General features: G+C 44.3%; 1 protein-coding gene across 3 annotated transcripts in view; it reads left to right on the top strand.

Annotated features, from left to right (window-relative positions):
• Nucleotides 1-16,436, top strand: part of LOC138258996 (contactin-4-like) — a 789,032-nt gene that overhangs the window by 733,230 nt on the left and 39,366 nt on the right. For all 3 annotated transcript variants that reach the window (XM_069206362.1, XM_069206361.1, XM_069206363.1), the window contains exons 19-21: nt 9,572-9,687; nt 10,225-10,411; nt 15,761-15,873. In XM_069206362.1, the coding sequence (XP_069062463.1) occupies nt 9,572-9,687; nt 10,225-10,411; nt 15,761-15,873 (416 nt within the window). The remainder of the gene's footprint in view (nt 1-9,571; nt 9,688-10,224; nt 10,412-15,760; nt 15,874-16,436) is intronic.

The following is a 16,436-nucleotide window of genomic DNA, read 5'->3' as shown; positions in this document are numbered from 1 at the left end:
TCAGTGATAAATTGCTCAGATTCCTAAGGCCAACAAAAACAAATTTCAGCAACAATTGGAGACAAGTAGGAAAAAACTGTGGGGAAAGACAACCCGAAGGCTGACAGGGATAACAGTCATATGTTTACTCCTGCTGAAGGATGGAACACATCCCTTTCCAGGGTGTGAAAAAGAAGGGAACATTACCAAAATTCGTGGAATATAGGTGCTCAATCAATCAATCAATCAGTGTATTTGTAGAGCGCACTACCACCCGTGAGGGTCTCAAGGCGCTGAGGTGGGGGGAGGGTGCTGCTACTGCTCGAATAGCCAGGTTTTGAGCCGCTTCCTGAAAGTCAGCAGGTCTTCGGTCTGTGGTAAGGGCAACGGAAGGGTGTTCCAGGTCTTGGCTGCGAGATGGGAGAAGGATCTGCTTCCGGTAGTCACTCTTCAGATGCGGGGGACGGTGGCAAGGGCGAGGTTGGCTGAGCGGAGTTGGCGGGACGGGGTGTAGAAGGTGAGTCGTCTGTTGAGGTAGGATGGACCGGTGTTGTGGAGCGCCTTGTGTGCGTGGGTGAGGAGCTTGAAGGTTATCCTTTTGTTGACGGGGAGCCAGTGTAGGTCTCTCAGAAGGGGAGTGATGTGGCTGTGGCAGTGGGCATCGAGGATCAGGTGTGCAGAGGCGTTTTGTATGCATTGCAGTCATTTGAGGAGTTTGGCTGGGGCTCCTGCGTAGAGGGTGTTTTCGTAGTCAAGTTTGCTGCTGACGAGGGCTTGGGTGACTGTTCTTCTTGTATCTGTGGGGATCCATCTGTAGATCTTGCGGAGCATGCGGAGGATGTTGAAGCAGGATGAGGAGACGGCGCTGACTTGCTTGGTCATGGAGAGTGTTGAGTCGAGGATGATGCCCAGGTTATATGCGTGGTTGGTGGGTGTTCGGGCTGCTCCCAGAGCGGTCGGCCATCAGGAGCCGTCCCAGGCTGAGGGGTTGGCGCCGAAGATGAGGACTTCCGTCTTATCTGAGTTCAACTTCAGTTTGCTGTTCCTCATCCATTCGGCGACAGCCTTCATTCCTTTGTGGAGGTTGGATTTGGCAGTGAGGGGGTCCTTGGTGAGGGAGAGGACAGTTGGGTGTCGTCGGCGTAGGAGATGATGTTGAGGTTGTGCAGCCAGGCGACGCGGGTGAGCGGGGCCATGTAGACGTTGAAAAGTGTAGGGCTGAGGAATGAACCTTGGATAATGCCGCAGATGATCTCGGAGGCCCGGAGCGGAAAGGGCAGAGGCAGACGCTCTGGGTTCTGCCAGAAAGGAAGGAGGTGGTCCACTCCAGAGCTCTGTCCCGGATCCCTGCGTTGTGGAGGCGTGTGCGTAGGATGCGGTGGCAGACGGTGTCAAAGGCAGCCGAGAGGTCCAGGAGGATGAGGGCCACGGTTTCACTGTTGTCCAGCAGGGCCCTGATGTCATCGATGGCGGCGCTGAGGGTGGTTTCAGTACTGTGGTTGCTGTGGAACCCTGACTGGGATGGGTCCAGGATGTTGTTTTCTTCGAGGTAGTGGGTCAGTTGTCTGTTGACGATCTTCTCGATAACCTTGGCCAGGAATCGGAGCAGGGAGATGGGGTGGAAGTTCTTGAAGTCTCTCGGATCCGCCATTGGTTTCTTGAGTAGGGGTTTGATCTCAGCATGCTTCCAGCTCTCGGGGTAGGTCGCGGTTTCAAAGGAGATGTTGATGACTTTGCAGAGGTGGGGTGCGATGGTAGCACTTGCTTTGTTAAAGATGTGGTGCGGGCATGGGTCTGACGGAGATCCAGAGTGGATGGTGCCCATGTTTTTGATTGTGTTGTCTTCGTTTACGTTGGCCCAGATGAGCAGGGGGTCGTAGTAGAAAGTGGGTGGAGAGTCTGAGGTGTTGGTGATTGGCGGGGTGGTCTTGCTGTTGAAGCTGTCATGGATGTCTGTGATCTTGTGGTGGAAGAAGGCGGCGAGGGAGTTGCACAGGTCTTGTGAAGGTGGGATGTCATTTGTGCTGGAGCTGGGGTTGGAGAGTTCATTCACAATGTTGAAGAGCTCCCTGCTGTTGTGTGCGTTGTTGTCCAGGCGGTCTTTGAAGGAGGTTTTCTTGGCAGATCTGATTAGGTGATGGTGATTGCGGATGGCGTTCTTGAAGGCGGCATGGTTGTCTGGTGTCCGTTCGAGGAGCCACTTTCTCTCCATTTTCTGACAGGTTTGCTTGGAGGTTTGAAGGTCCGAGGTGAACCAGCTGGCTCTCTTGTTGGCACCTCTGTTGGAAGGTTTATTGAGCGGGGTGAGAGTGTTGGCACAGTCGTCGATCCAGCGCCAGAGGTTGCAGGCTGCGAGGTCGTGGATTGGTGGGTTTGGTGTGTGGTTTTCAGGCAAGGCTGGTGTTCAGCTGGTCTTGGCTGATTTTGCTCCAGTTGCAGCGGGGGATCTGTTGGGTGCGGTGGTGCGTGGTGGGTTTCTGGAAGGTGAAGTGGATGCAGTGGTGGTCGCTCCAATACGAGTTCAGTGGTGTGGCTGAAGGTGACGTGGGGGCTAGCGGAGAAGACGGGGTCCAGCGTGCAGCCACGGAGTGTGTTGGGGTAGTGACGAGTTGTCTGAGTCTGAGGATGGCGAGGTTGTCGATTAGGGTGGTGGTGTTGGGGTCATTGTTATTCTCCAGGTGAAAGTTCAGGTCGGAGGCTAGGGCGTGCCTGCTGACAAGGTCAGTGATGGAATCGCAGAACTGAGGCCGTGGGCCGGGGGATCTGTAGATGAGGCTTCATCTGAGGGTAGTGTTGGGGTTGGTGTGGATCTGGAAGTGCAGGTGTTCGGCGGTGCTAGGGGTGTCGTATTTTCAGGTCGTGACCCTGATGGTGTTCTTGTGGACGATGGCAATTCCGACTCCGTTGGTGCGATCCCTGTGGGTGATCTTGCAGCCATCTGGAATGGCTATGGTGATGTCTGGGGCCGAGGAGTTGTTCATCCAGGTCTCCGTCAGGAATGCGACGACCGGGGTGGAGGTATCGACCTGGTTCCAAAGTTCGACGGCGTGTTTGCGTGCGGAGCAGGTGTTAAGTAGGATCCATCGGATGTAGTTGCGGTCAGGCTCAGCAGGACGTTTGGCGATTTGGAGGCTGGTGAGGCTACAGTTCCGGCAGGTGAAGGGTCCCTGGGTGTGCTTAGGGGAGGCCAGGAAGCAGGCGTGTACTTGTCTGGTGTTGCGTGCGCGTAGGGTGCTGGTGGTGTAATGGCATTGCTGGCCGTGGTGGTCTTGGGGACCAGGGGTCCTGGCGCTGGGCGCGGTCTGGGCGCGAACTGGGCGCGGACGGGTGCTGACAGGCTTGCCTTAGGTGCGCCTTTGGCGCGCCAGCAGTGCACCCGCTGCGCGTCTGTGGGGTGGGGATGCAGGGATGCAGCGGTGGGAAGAAGGTAACTTGAAGTGGAGGGAGGGGGCGGGGCCGCAGGGATGCAGCGGCGGGAAGGAGGTAACTTGAAGTGGAGGGAGGGGGCGGGGCTGCAGGGACGCAGCGGCGGGGCCGAAAAAGAACAAATAACAAAAAGGGTAACCAGGAGCAGCGGCAGCACCGGCACGCAGTGCAGGGTAGCAGCCTGCTTGAGCAGGGTCAAGGGTCGCTCCCCTTCACTGCGCAGCGGCTTCCATATAAGGGGAGGTGGGAGGGAGGGGCAGCACGGAGGAGGGAGGGGACAGCGAATGGGCGAGCGGGGACGGGGCCGCAGGGACGCAGCAGCGGGAGGAAGGTAACTTGAAGTGGGGGGAGGGGGGGAAAGGCCGCAGGGACGCAGCGGTGGGAAGAAGGTAACTTGAAGTAGAGGGAGGGGGCGGGGCCGCAGGGACGCAGCGGCGGGGCCGAAAATGAACAAATAACAAAAAGGGTAACCAGGAGCAGCTGCAGCACCGGCACGCGGTGCAGGGGAGCAGCCTGCTTGAGCAGGGTCAAGGGTCGCTCTGGCTGGGTGCTAGGGCTTCTCCAGATGAAAAGTATTAGCTAAGTGGACATTTTGTAAAAATAAAAACCTCTCAACAAAGAAAATAGTATTTCCTCATGTGCAGTCAAGCACTATGTACAATTGTGCATGTCGAAACGCCACTTTACGCAACTGTAATATCACAAATTGTTCCCATAAATAAGCCCGCAAAATTGTGAGTGCCACATGTTCCAATATATAGCCTGCGAAACCCATGTCAATCCTGAAACAAGTAATTCACCACCCATGCCAGGGTGTAAACCTCCAGGTGCAGATTTACTAATTTTGTTGTGAACCAGATGCCTAGCATTTATGGGGCTTTGTCCACTTCCAGAATATTCCATGTCAGTCTGTATCACTGGATTGTGATGCGGTGATTTTCTATTGGACGCTATAGATATTCCCACTGCTAATATTTTTTGAAGGTGACTGGCACATGGATGATCCTAAAAGCATTGTGTGGGCCAGGTTCTTTGCTGCCATCATGGCCCATGTAACCAAATAATCAATCAGTCTACACACAGGGCCTTTCAGGCTGGGCCATCTGGCCGTGCCAGAGTGCCGGCAATCCAGTCCAGCACTGATGGTGCATATAAAAAACCCAATTCTGTTCATTCGGGAAAGCAATCTCGTAAATAGACATTGTAATTAGATGTAGATGTACAACACCCTCGACCACCTCCCTTTCAAAAAGGGCAGTTGCCTGAGGCAATTACATTCATGTTACACGTTCTGTAACTGATAAGTTGGGTCTTCTGCATAATGTATGTCGGATAATACATAAGATTCTGCATTATGAACAGCATTCTGTCTTCACAGGAACAGGGTATGTGCTGGGGTTACACTTCTGCATGTATAATCATGGGGGGAATTCCAAAGATTTTCCTATTCATTTGTGATCTTTTTCAAAACCTTTCAACCCTTGTGAATGTTGAGAGGTTTTTAAACCAAGTGCTAATAAATACCTAAAATAATTCACTTCTAGTGAGAGCATTTTTCAGGAAGAAAAGCTATGGTGGAATACTTTTCCTCAAAACATATTGTTCAAGTATTTTTACCTACAGGTAAAATTGAACAAAGTTGATAAACTTTGCATTCGTGGTGGACGTCAAAGTTGGTCAGAATCTCATAAGTTTAGGAGTTGTATAAAACAAATTGCGCTCCCAGGTGTACTCAGCGGGAGCTTGGACTTTCGGACAGCTTCCTATATCTGTGTGAGAGGGTTATGCTATCATTTCACTTGTCACTAATTAAAATAATAGTATAATTTTTTTTTTTAACACAGCTCTTCTGCAATTTCTAAACGATGCAAACAATAGATATTACAATTTGAGGAAAGGTATAAGACGGAGCCAACTTTGCTGGGATTCAAATTCATGACCTCCGCACCACCACAATTGTCAGCAGCAAGCGATGAGCCCACTGAAGTCTTCTCCAAGCACCAAGGGATAGAATTTTGTAAAAGGCTTCCATGGATAATAGCCATCTAATTGTTGTGACAGGCATACGATCTTACTGTCTGCATCCTCCTGTTTTTGTTTCATAGAATTTCAGAGCCTGAAGCATTCAAGCTCCGGGCACAGGAGTTCCACTGAAGTTGTCTGCTCATCCATCACCCCAGGGCTGGTGCTAGATTTACCCTAAAATGATGTGTGTGAAGGTTTTCCTGCGGTGTAGGTTATGCACCCGGAAGCAAAACATCTGGGAAAGTATACACATGGATGCAATTACTTTCTTATCACTTCCAGTTGATATGCAGGACGACGTTCTAAAATTCTAAATGGCTGTGTGGTCAAAAATTTTGAAGTACAAAATATATTGCTAATATGACTGGAGTATTTTACAAGACAAACTGTGCAAACCAACTTAGTATCCCTAGATCATGAGAAAGTTAAAACATTGGGAGCGCTATTGAAGATAATGGAGTGGCTCGGGGCAGTAACTCGGGTTCAGGGCCTTTAACAATGGGTTCAGCTATTGGCAGAGCATCTAAGACAGTTAGCTTTTTTAACCTATTTAGTGTTTGTTGGTCGTCAGAATTATACATGCCTTGTCCTCTAAGCACACGGACATTCCTTCCATGTAATTTCTCATTGGTATCAAGTATCCATAATTTAATACTGATGGCTAGACAGAGTTTTCAAAGAAAATAGGCCAAACTGCTCTTGTATGTTTCAGGCCCATAAGTGGGAAAGGACACCATCAGAGAGTTTTTTAAAAATACAACTATTTATTCACTGAAATTTAACAGATTTTAGGAAAATGAAAATGTTTTAGTTTCATAAATGTTTGAGATAAGGTGAACAGTGCCTATTTTACACTACTGCCACTTAAAAGAATAGCGTTTTTTTTTTTTAAAATTAATTAATATGATGGGCTGACTTGAACCTCATCTTCCCTGGACAGTGTGATGTGGACCCTTTATGCTGTGTTGGTCCCTTCTAGTTTGTTAATTTTTTTCGGCCTATCGGAGGCTGCTCACGAGGGAGCTCAAGTACATAATCTATTTTTGCATCATTAATTGAGCCACTCAATAATGTTTATTGCTCTACATAGAGCTGCAAAGAAAGAATTCATCAAGGTAGAGTGGCTGTCATTCATCTATGATTTTGAAAGATTTTTTGTCTGACCGTGAAGTGCTCCCATATTTTGTTTTTCCTTTAATAAAGTGGCATTCTTCTCATCTGTTGGAGACACTATCGTAATTGAATTGTTCATATTTAGGGGCGTACTTACAAGCCCCTAGCGCCACCGTGCGCCGCCATAGCCTAATTTTTTTTTTTACGCTAAGGCTCCACTAAGGGGGCTTCACCCCCGCGCCGTATTTACAAAGTGGCGTAATGCTTGCATTGCACCACTTTGCAACACCTCGCGCCACATTCTGCCTGCGTCAGGCATAATGTATGCAAGGGGTGAATTCCGACGGAGGGAGGAGTGAAAAAATTGCTTTGTGAAATTTACAAAATTTCACTGTGCCATGTTTTTCATAATTTTCAATGCCTGCTCAGAGCAGGTGTTAAAATGACGCCCCATTTTAATCAATGGGCCTCCCTGTGCTTTGATGCACTCGCGTCAACATTTTTGACGCTAGTGCAGTAAAGCACCATAGTAGCATAAAAAATGTTGACGCTACTGTCCTAATGACCACCATGGTGTGCAAATTGTAAATACAGCACTACCATGGTGTTGTTAGGTGGGGCAGGAATGACACAAGAAAAGTGGCATACCGGGACCGATGCACTACTTTCGTGTAAATGTGCCGCGTAGTGTGGCTTTGTTGTATCAGAACCATGGCACTGAGCGTGCCCTAGTTCTACATTTCATTTACATTCATCCTGAAGAAGAAGGCCTTTACTTTCCTGATGGCCCAAAACATTGACAATGTATCCTGGAAGATGAGCTTTTGAATACTTGTAGAACTTAATATTATGTGTATCATTCTCATAAGGGATACAGTGTACCAACAGTAGTATTGCTGTTCAGATTAGTGGGCAGCTTTAGATCCAGGGTTTCTTTCTGCATTAATGGAGAAGTGGACAGGTTCCATTTTATTGGCTTTGGATATATATTTTTAGATTTTCTGTATGAATGTCTTAATGATGTGTGGCGTGTAGATGAGCAAAGTGAAAATAAATAACATATGTATGTGTTACCAGTTAAACATGTAATTGAAGATGTTTGGTATTTGTTTTGTACATTCCAAATATATTATGTATACTTTAAATAGTTTTGAAAAAGAAATTCACATTTTTGCTGTTGGGGCTGTTAGGAGTCACTCTTCATCTTGTGTGTGGGATTAACCATTGCGATGTACAGGTTCGCACTTCACACATGCCGCAACACTGACACCGGAGGCTGCCAATACAATGCAGTGGGAAAGCAGAGCTTGTGCGAGTAGTCTGCCATATGTTGTGAACATACGTGACTTGTTGTCACAAGCAATTGCAGTCAACCATGTGCTCGTGCAGGATTGTACTACTGAATACCATCCCCCAGATTAACATGGGACAAGAGCATCGAGGACAGAATGTTGAGGGGTAACTATGGAAAAGTAAGTGCTAATAGGGAAGTAAAGGTTAACTATTCATAACTCCACATCTGGGTACATTGAAAATATATGCAAAGTGTAGGTATACTTTGGAAATGGCTCTTTCTGCAGGGTCACTCCCTTACTTTTTTCCCTTCCTCCTCTTACTTTTTGCTAAATTTGTTTTGTTGGCTTTAGGACTCTGAGTACTTTACCACTGCTAACCGGTGCTAAAGTGCTCCTTTAAACATGGAAATATTGCTTATACCCAATTGGCATCATTAATTTAGCTATAAGTTCCTGGTAAAGTTCACTACATGTGCCAAGGGCAGGTAAATTAAATGCTACTAGTGGATCTGTAACACTGATTGTGCCATCCACTTACGAAACCCTTTTAATATGTCTCAGGCTTTCCATTGCAGAGCTTGTGTGTGCAGTGTAAAACTTCATGCGAACTTGGCAAAATAAACCATTTGCCAGGCCAAACCTTTTCTTTTTATACAAGAAGTCACCTCTGGGGTAGGCCCTGGACAGCCCAGAGGGCAGGATGCAGTGTATTTAAAAGGCTGGACATGCACCTTTAACTTTTACATGTACTGGCAGTGAAACAATCTTAAACTCATTTTCACTACTTCAAGGCATGTCTTATATTGAAGTCAGATTTGAAGTTACAGTTCTGAAAATGCCTCTTTTAGAAAGTTCAAATTGTTTTCCATAGCCATTTTGGTGTCTGCAGCCTACCTGCGTCACATGACTTGGTGTAGTTGGCAGTTGGGCTTTGTGCATTCCTCCTAGACAGCCACACACAATGGGAGATTAGGTGTGAGTTAATGGGCCATTACTGGCAGGATGGGACACAGAAGCTGGACTCAGCCTCAATGCCGAACAGGACATTAGCAGTCCCAAGTGGCTCCCTGTAGCCAGACCGCACTACAGTGTAGTTGGCCTGAACTTGTGACTTTGTCCTGGTCTGACGACACTAGATACCCACAGTTGGTGCTTTGCACTTCTAAGCAATATTTTCACTTAAATCTTTAAAATTGCATGTCTCAGGATCTACTGGCTGTAATTTTGTTGTTTGGTCTTGCTTTATTTATTAAAAGAAGTTGTATTTTTCTAACAGTGTTTGAAACTTTTTGTGTGGTGTTTTCTCTGTTTTACTGTTTGAAGTGTTGCACAAATACTCTACACATCACCTGTAAGTTAAGCCTGACTGCTCTTTGCCAAGCTACCAGGGAGTGAGTACAGGCTAACTTGGGAATTGCTGGTGCCTTACCCTGATCAGGAATGTGGCTGTTGCTTCACCAGGGCTCACACCCCAGTCAACCAATAACCCAATTTCTAACAGTGTATGTATGTGGAGTTAGGTTTAAAATAGTTAAACCTACCTATTGATATATTTATTTTGATACTTTGCCCTCAATATTGTGTCCCATTAATATTCAGGCTAAAGGATTCATTCATGCAGTATATCCAAGCTGCATCAATAATCACATCAGTACTTGCATGGGAGCAGAGGAGTAGTTAGTCCATAGGTCAGCACACTGTAACTCCAGGTTCTGTCTTCTTCTGTCTCTCAGAGCCCAGCAGAGCCCCCCCAGCTGTCTTTGCCAGAAGTCTGTCAGCATCGGACATGGAGGTCTCCTGGGTCGCTGTGCCTGAGAATCTGAACAAAGGAAGGATCCAGGGATACGAGGTTCGAACAACAAGCTCCTAGTGTCCACATGATGGACATATTGTTGAGTTTGGAGCATCATGGTCAAACGATCAAAGCTGGGCCACTGATCAATGTAAAAAAGAAAAAGCAAGTCATTGTATTACAAACGTTGAGAAAGAGCCCAGATGTTACAAGTTTTCAGTCCAGCACATCTGTATGATAGTCCTTCAGTATAGAACATCTATGTATGACAGTCCCTCATAGAACTGAGTATGTATATCAGCCTGTATATGGTCACAGCCTGTATATGGTCACTCTGCAGCACAGCATGTTTGTATGGCAGTCCTTCAGTATAAAGTCTCCTTTTGACAGACCGTCCTTCAGAACAGGAGCCTTGACTTAAAGACCTTGTGCTGGGTCCTGAATATGGTCACTCTTCAGTACAGCACTTCTGTTCAATAGCCCTTCAGCTATAGAGCCCCTGAGTGACAGTCCTGCAGAGAAGCTCTCACCGTGCACACACCTCTCATCACTTCTAGCACATATGCATTTCTGAGATGGTGTTTGTTCTTATAGGTTCGATACTGGAGGCACGATGACAAGGAAGAGAACGCCAGAAAACTGAGAACCATCGGAAATCAAACCTCCATCAAAATCAGTAACTTGAAAGGCAGTGAGTCATATCTCTTAGCTGTCAAGGCTTTCAACACTGCTGGTACCGGTCCGTCCAGTGCCATCATCAATGTAACGATGCGCAAGCCACGTAAGTACTTGGTTGTGTGGCAATTTCTGTCCGCCATGTTCCCTGAATGGTTTACCTGAATACCACCAGTCTGCCATTGGAACCACAATCTCTGAAATGGGAACATCTGGTTCTTTTCTACTACACACTTTGCACAGATTGATAGTTTCCACACAAGAGCTTAACAGTGTAGATGTACAAACTTGGCAACACACCACCTATAGGATAATGCTAATAAAACATGTGCAAGAGCTGACTTTGTGTTTATACTCATATGTATCTATTTAACAATCCTCCCTTTCAGACACACTCCAAGTCAATGGCTAGATAAATAAATGGCCACTTTGCATGACTCACATTCAGTAAATTAATGGAAGTATTCAATATCTATAACAGATAGAGATATGCATTATTAGCAATCAGGTGAGCAGTAAGTTGAGCTTTCCTTAAGCAGTCCACTTTAACTTCCTGGGCTCTTAGCTGTTAACCAGCATATGAACTATTGGACAGCACAATTGACCCTTATGTAATAAGGTACCATTTGTAAGTCAGCACACGTAGACTGCATCGAATCATAGGGTCTGTTCAGCACTACGTACTAAAGACAAACAGCCAACGCCGGTTCACACAGTCTAGTCCCTGTGCTTCCAAGCACAGTCATAGCCTGATCATATTCTGTGTTAGGTTATTAAATACTGATGCTAAAGTTGCAAGCATTATGAGGTCCTAAAATACCTTAAAAAGTATTCCTTGTGACCATTTTAATGCCTGCATTTTAGGATCCGGCAAGCTGCACAAAAACATTTTCTTTTGTATATGCACTAAGACCCAACTCTTTTGCTACATTCACTCATCCTTCAGAATTAAAAGCCCTCATCATTGCTCGGGTATTAAAAGTTTCATTTTAACAACTAAACATTGTCCTGGTCATCTACACATTTCCGCCCTCTCTGCCTAGCCTGTGCATGGACCCCCTGAAGTCCATCCATGGAGCAATATACCTAAGAAAGGGTATTGCCTCGTGGCTTATGAATATTTCCAATTTGTCTGAGATTGTCCCCATAATGGACATGGATGGCACACCTTATACAATACTTGGCTTGGGAAAAGTTTACCAAGAGCCACCCTGCCAGCCCGCAATTATCAAGAAAGTCCAGATGTATCCTAATGTTCTTGATATGGTGATGGGTAAACAATCTTGGGGTTTGTGTGTAACCAGTCCAGACATGTATATGATCTCCATACATATTCCGTGGCCTCTTCAGCAAAATATTTACAAATGTGATAACTGGTATGTTTCTAGCGTATCAAACATCTTCACAACCTGTGCTTGTGTACTTACCCAGGTGCAGTTGTTCAATGCACGGTTTCTCTGCCTTAAAGTGCAAATCTACCTGCTAAACTATGGTTTTAGACTAGCATGTTTTTGGTGGTCACCTGTCAAACCTGTAAATGCACTGGAGACATAAAGAAGCATGTATAAGGTATGGCATGTTATGGGTCAATTTGCAATCCACAGTTGTAGGTCAGCACAAAGAATAGATGGAAACATTATGCACTGTTGAAACAAGCCCTGTGCTTTCCTATCATACGTACTCATAATTCTGCCCTCACTCAAACTGTTATCCCCTAGTCTACTATTTAATGTGTTAGCCCAATCAATGGCAATTGTTGACATTATTTCAAGGTGAACGAAAGTGTTCTTGAATTAATAGCTTCCAGAAAAACTACAAAATCCACCTGTAGAGTAGTACACCTGATTACAGATCACACTGAGTAATGTCAGGTTCAGAAAATACGTGGTGCACTCAATAGAAACATCAGCGCCCTGGCGCTTCATTGTTATCCTAACAATCAGTGTGCCCAGGGAGTCTATAGAAGTGAACCTAAATAGGTGTCACCAGTAGTCTTACCCTCTCCATCCAAGGAGCACTTAATACTACAAAGAGAGAATACAGTGATTAAGTCCCACATTTTGAAATTTAATACCTGTAAAAGCACCAAACTGTTTGTGTAAAAATCAATTTATGAAAAAGTATTTGTTAATAAAAGACCCATTGAATGGACCAGTCCTCCCATCATTTAAGGAACTCAGAAGAAGCATGTGTCTGCATAACATAGACTTTATCTGCCTTATTGGCTAATTGCTAACCCGCTGACATCCAAAACAAAGGTTAGAACTCAAAAGTCACATTGTCCTCCCTAAAGGGCAAGAGTTAGAAGAATTCTCGTCTTTAACCTAGATCTTTTAACTGTTCTTTCTTTTGTGGGTGCATCCTACCTTATATTTGTTTTAACAATTTATTTTATAGGGGACACGTTAGGGTAACCAACCATCTACCCTCATGAGGTCGTATGAACCTTTGGACTCAGATAGGTATGAGTGTTTGGCTCTGAACAAACCGAAGTTAACAATAAACAAAACCAAACAATACCATCATTAATCAACATTAGAGTCAGTAATTTAAACATACCATGACCTATTTGGCCATGAATCACCACACCAGTTTAGTAAAGTTCAAAAATGTATTGCCCTTTAGATTAACAATGCTAAGATCACATAAATCATGCACAAAACCAAGTTATAAAGATACACGAATAGCACAGGTTAACCAAACCTTCCAAGGAATCTCAGCTTTGACAGAATATGAATTAATAGGCACTTAGGAATCACAATACAGAATAACAGCAATATCAAATGCAGAGTTGAGATTGAATGCATTGAGGTCACACAGATGTATTATTCACCATCAGTTATTTTGCACAGCTAAATTCAGGATGTGACATTCTAACTATTGCCCTAATTAGATTAAGCATCTTCATGCAAAAAGTAAAAGAAGGCAAAAAGTAATTTGGAAAACATCTACCTATGGCGCTAGCAAAAATAGCGGATGGGTTTCTAGATGAGAAAGCATGAAAACCTGCAAGAAATACAAATGTGCAAACTATGTTATACCTCTCCTTAACGGGTTCAACAGGCAACGAAGTCTTCTTCAGTGGAGCATCGTCTGGTCATCTTCAGTGGACAGTGACATATATGGGAACAGTTCAGTAATATTTGGCCTTAATGCATCTGAACTGTCAGTGGCACATAGCACATTATTTCACTAACAGAAATAAAAGCACATCTGAACACAGCAAAGGACAAAGCAAAGTCTCCTCAAAGTGGAAGCTTACATCACAATATTAAAGTCCCACAAAGGTAACTAGATATTCTGCCATTGGTTAGACTATCATATGGTGTTGGACAGAATCAATTAAAACTAAAGCATGTTTCTCCATGTTGCACTTCTTGTGTTCTTTTCTCCTTCATTGGTTCAGCTCCTTCAACTGCCATTACCTGTTTCTGTCACAGAAATAAAATGTTGCGAACTACATAAAACTACTGAAAGCCATTGTTTTGTGTGGAACACTATACGGCAGGAACTAAACAAATGTTTCAATATTAGTACATTTCCTTCCAGGTCACAGGATGCTTCAGGAAGGACAGAACAGTACCAGTGACTATTTATCCACATCAGCAATTTCTAAACATCTCATTATTTCATCTGCATTAGCTTAACATAGGCCTGTTTAAAAACGCAGTAAAATGTGCAGTGTACAACATTTCATAAAACTTAAAGTATTTATTTTATGAACATGTAAATATTATTTTTTCATTACTCTCAGTTAATAAAACATAAAATACATCTCATTAGACAGTTATCAATCATTATTTTCGAAATAACTATATTTATTGCCAGAGTAGGCTATGCTTTTAAAAATACCCATTTTTCATTATTTCAGAATTCACTTTAAACATACACTATTTCTCTTTGTTTTGTCACACAATTTTATTAGTAATATTTTAGCTCTAATACTATCTTTACACTTCTTGCCGCCTTGAGCGTTCTCTTCCAAACTACAATGCTTTTCTATCCAACTTCCTCTCTATGCCACGGTCTCTTCTGCTCCCTAAATTTATTTCACCTTCTACGTCCCCTTCTCCTATAATCGTACCGCCCCTCGCTTCAGAGTAACAACCATCCGAAGAGAGCAAAAGGTGGCATAAGGGCCTTGTACAGAGCACAAGGGTAAATAAATAATGAAGGCGACACACAATTATGAATGTGCCCTTAATCATGACTTACATCGCAAATAACAAAGTAAAGAATGATTAAGTTAGACTGGTTACATTAGTTGACATTTAAGTATTCCAAATTAACCACAAGAAAAAAAAAGTTCCAACCATTTAAGAGAATAACACACAGAATACACTTCAAAGTTTAACGTGGTTTCTTATGAATCCCTGGCGTGCCACAGCCCTGACCCCTTGTTCTCTCTCATCCCAGCTGATCAAAGTGACAGTTCTCTGAGGGCATATTTTTTGGGGTCCTGTATCCAAATGCCAGCATTACCTCACAATAAAAAGCAAAACTGTGCTCAAGTGCCTTTCTTCATGAAGGACTCCATATCCGTGGTTTGTGACTCTGTGATGTTGCTGACCAATTCTTACTAGAAGCAAACTTTTGGCATTGATACCTGATTCCATACACCTCTTCTATCCTGCTAGAAGACTTACCTATTCTACCATAGGTCATGATTCAAGCATTCATTGTATTATCAGTCGTCTATTGTTTGCTACAGTTTTAGGCCACCCAACAAAAGGCAACCTTGTTCAGGATCCCAGTTGACCATGTAGTTGAACTGCCTTTATTTTGCAAGCTGTGGTTTGAGCTCAGGCTCGCGTACAACCTGATTTCTTGCAATTAAACTGATACTGTTTCATGCCGCCCACCTTATCTGCAGACGAAACATCTGATGTCTGTTTCTCCAGCACACACGTGGCTCTAATAATCCAGATAAGACCTTGACGAACCACATTAAAACCCAGACGCATGGTCTGCTGGGAAGTGGGCGAGAAAGGGTCCCTACTCACCCAAGTCCCTTGTGCGTCATGTCAGCTGAAAACTGGTTGATTGGTTGTTTTTTAAGTGTGGTTTAATCTACCTTAAACATGTTCTGTTGTGGTCTGTCACCTGTACGCTTAGTCCTTCCTCTCTCTCTCTCTCTCTCTCTCTCTCTCTCTCTCTCTCTCTCTCTCTTTCAGGTGTTGCAATGAAGTGCCACAAGATAGACTTACTCTGGGTCTTCTGAGTGTTATAAACACTCACAAGCACAACAACTTGATCTGAGACTCACAACCAGAAATTCCCTGTCTCACTGTACATAATAGTAACAAGCAGGAGTCCTATCTTACTAGTGTTATTGGCCCCTGTATAATGCAGTAGAACAGTAAATATGTTGGACATGCTCTTTAAATGAAACCGTGACTAGCCCTTCTCACAGTCTTTGCAATTAAATGTGTACATGTTCCCTTTCTCGCCACAGCACCAAGCCAGCCCCCCGGGAACGTCAGCTGGAACTCCTCAGACTCCAAAATCATCGTTCGGTGGGACCAAGTTAAGGCTTTGGAGAACGAGTCAGAAGTGAAGGGGTATAAGGTTAGTCATGCTGCACTTGCCTTAATGGCCTCAGAGATTGCCACTCACTAGATGAACATCCACACTGCATTTAATTTAACCAGTTTGCAGGAATAAAGTTTAGATATTGTTAACCCGAATTTAAGTTAGCAATATTCCAGCTGACACTGGTTATCAGATCACAGGCATTACGATACTAGAGTTTGACACCTTGTGTAATTTAAAAGTCTTGCTAATGTTTGCATAGGGTTGTAAAGAGTTGTTAGGCATTTAAATATGACTAGAGCAGACCATTTATTTGGTGCTGGGCATATTAGAGGCTGGCCTGTGTAGAATAAGTTGCCAATCTTAGCATGCATTTTCTTTGTTTGTTTTTAATTGCTGCATGCACCACATTGTGGAAACCTCAGAAAGTTTTAGGACTGGGATATATAATAGGGGTAGAGTAATAAAACTGTAGATAGTTAAAGGAGTCGGTTAGCAGTGGAAGGTTAGAGCTGCTTTTGAGGGCATCTGTCAGTGCATATCCTAAATGTGGTGCCAAAGTCTTAAAGAAGACTGTTAGAAATGGGGTTTTTGATTGG

The sequence above is a fragment of the Pleurodeles waltl genome, chromosome 9 (genome assembly GCF_031143425.1).
Source record: "Pleurodeles waltl isolate 20211129_DDA chromosome 9, aPleWal1.hap1.20221129, whole genome shotgun sequence".
NCBI classification, from domain to species: Eukaryota; Metazoa; Chordata; class Amphibia; order Caudata; family Salamandridae; genus Pleurodeles; species Pleurodeles waltl.
The sequence above is the reverse complement of the archived record's forward strand: the minus strand, read 5'-3'. Positions and strand labels throughout refer to the sequence as shown.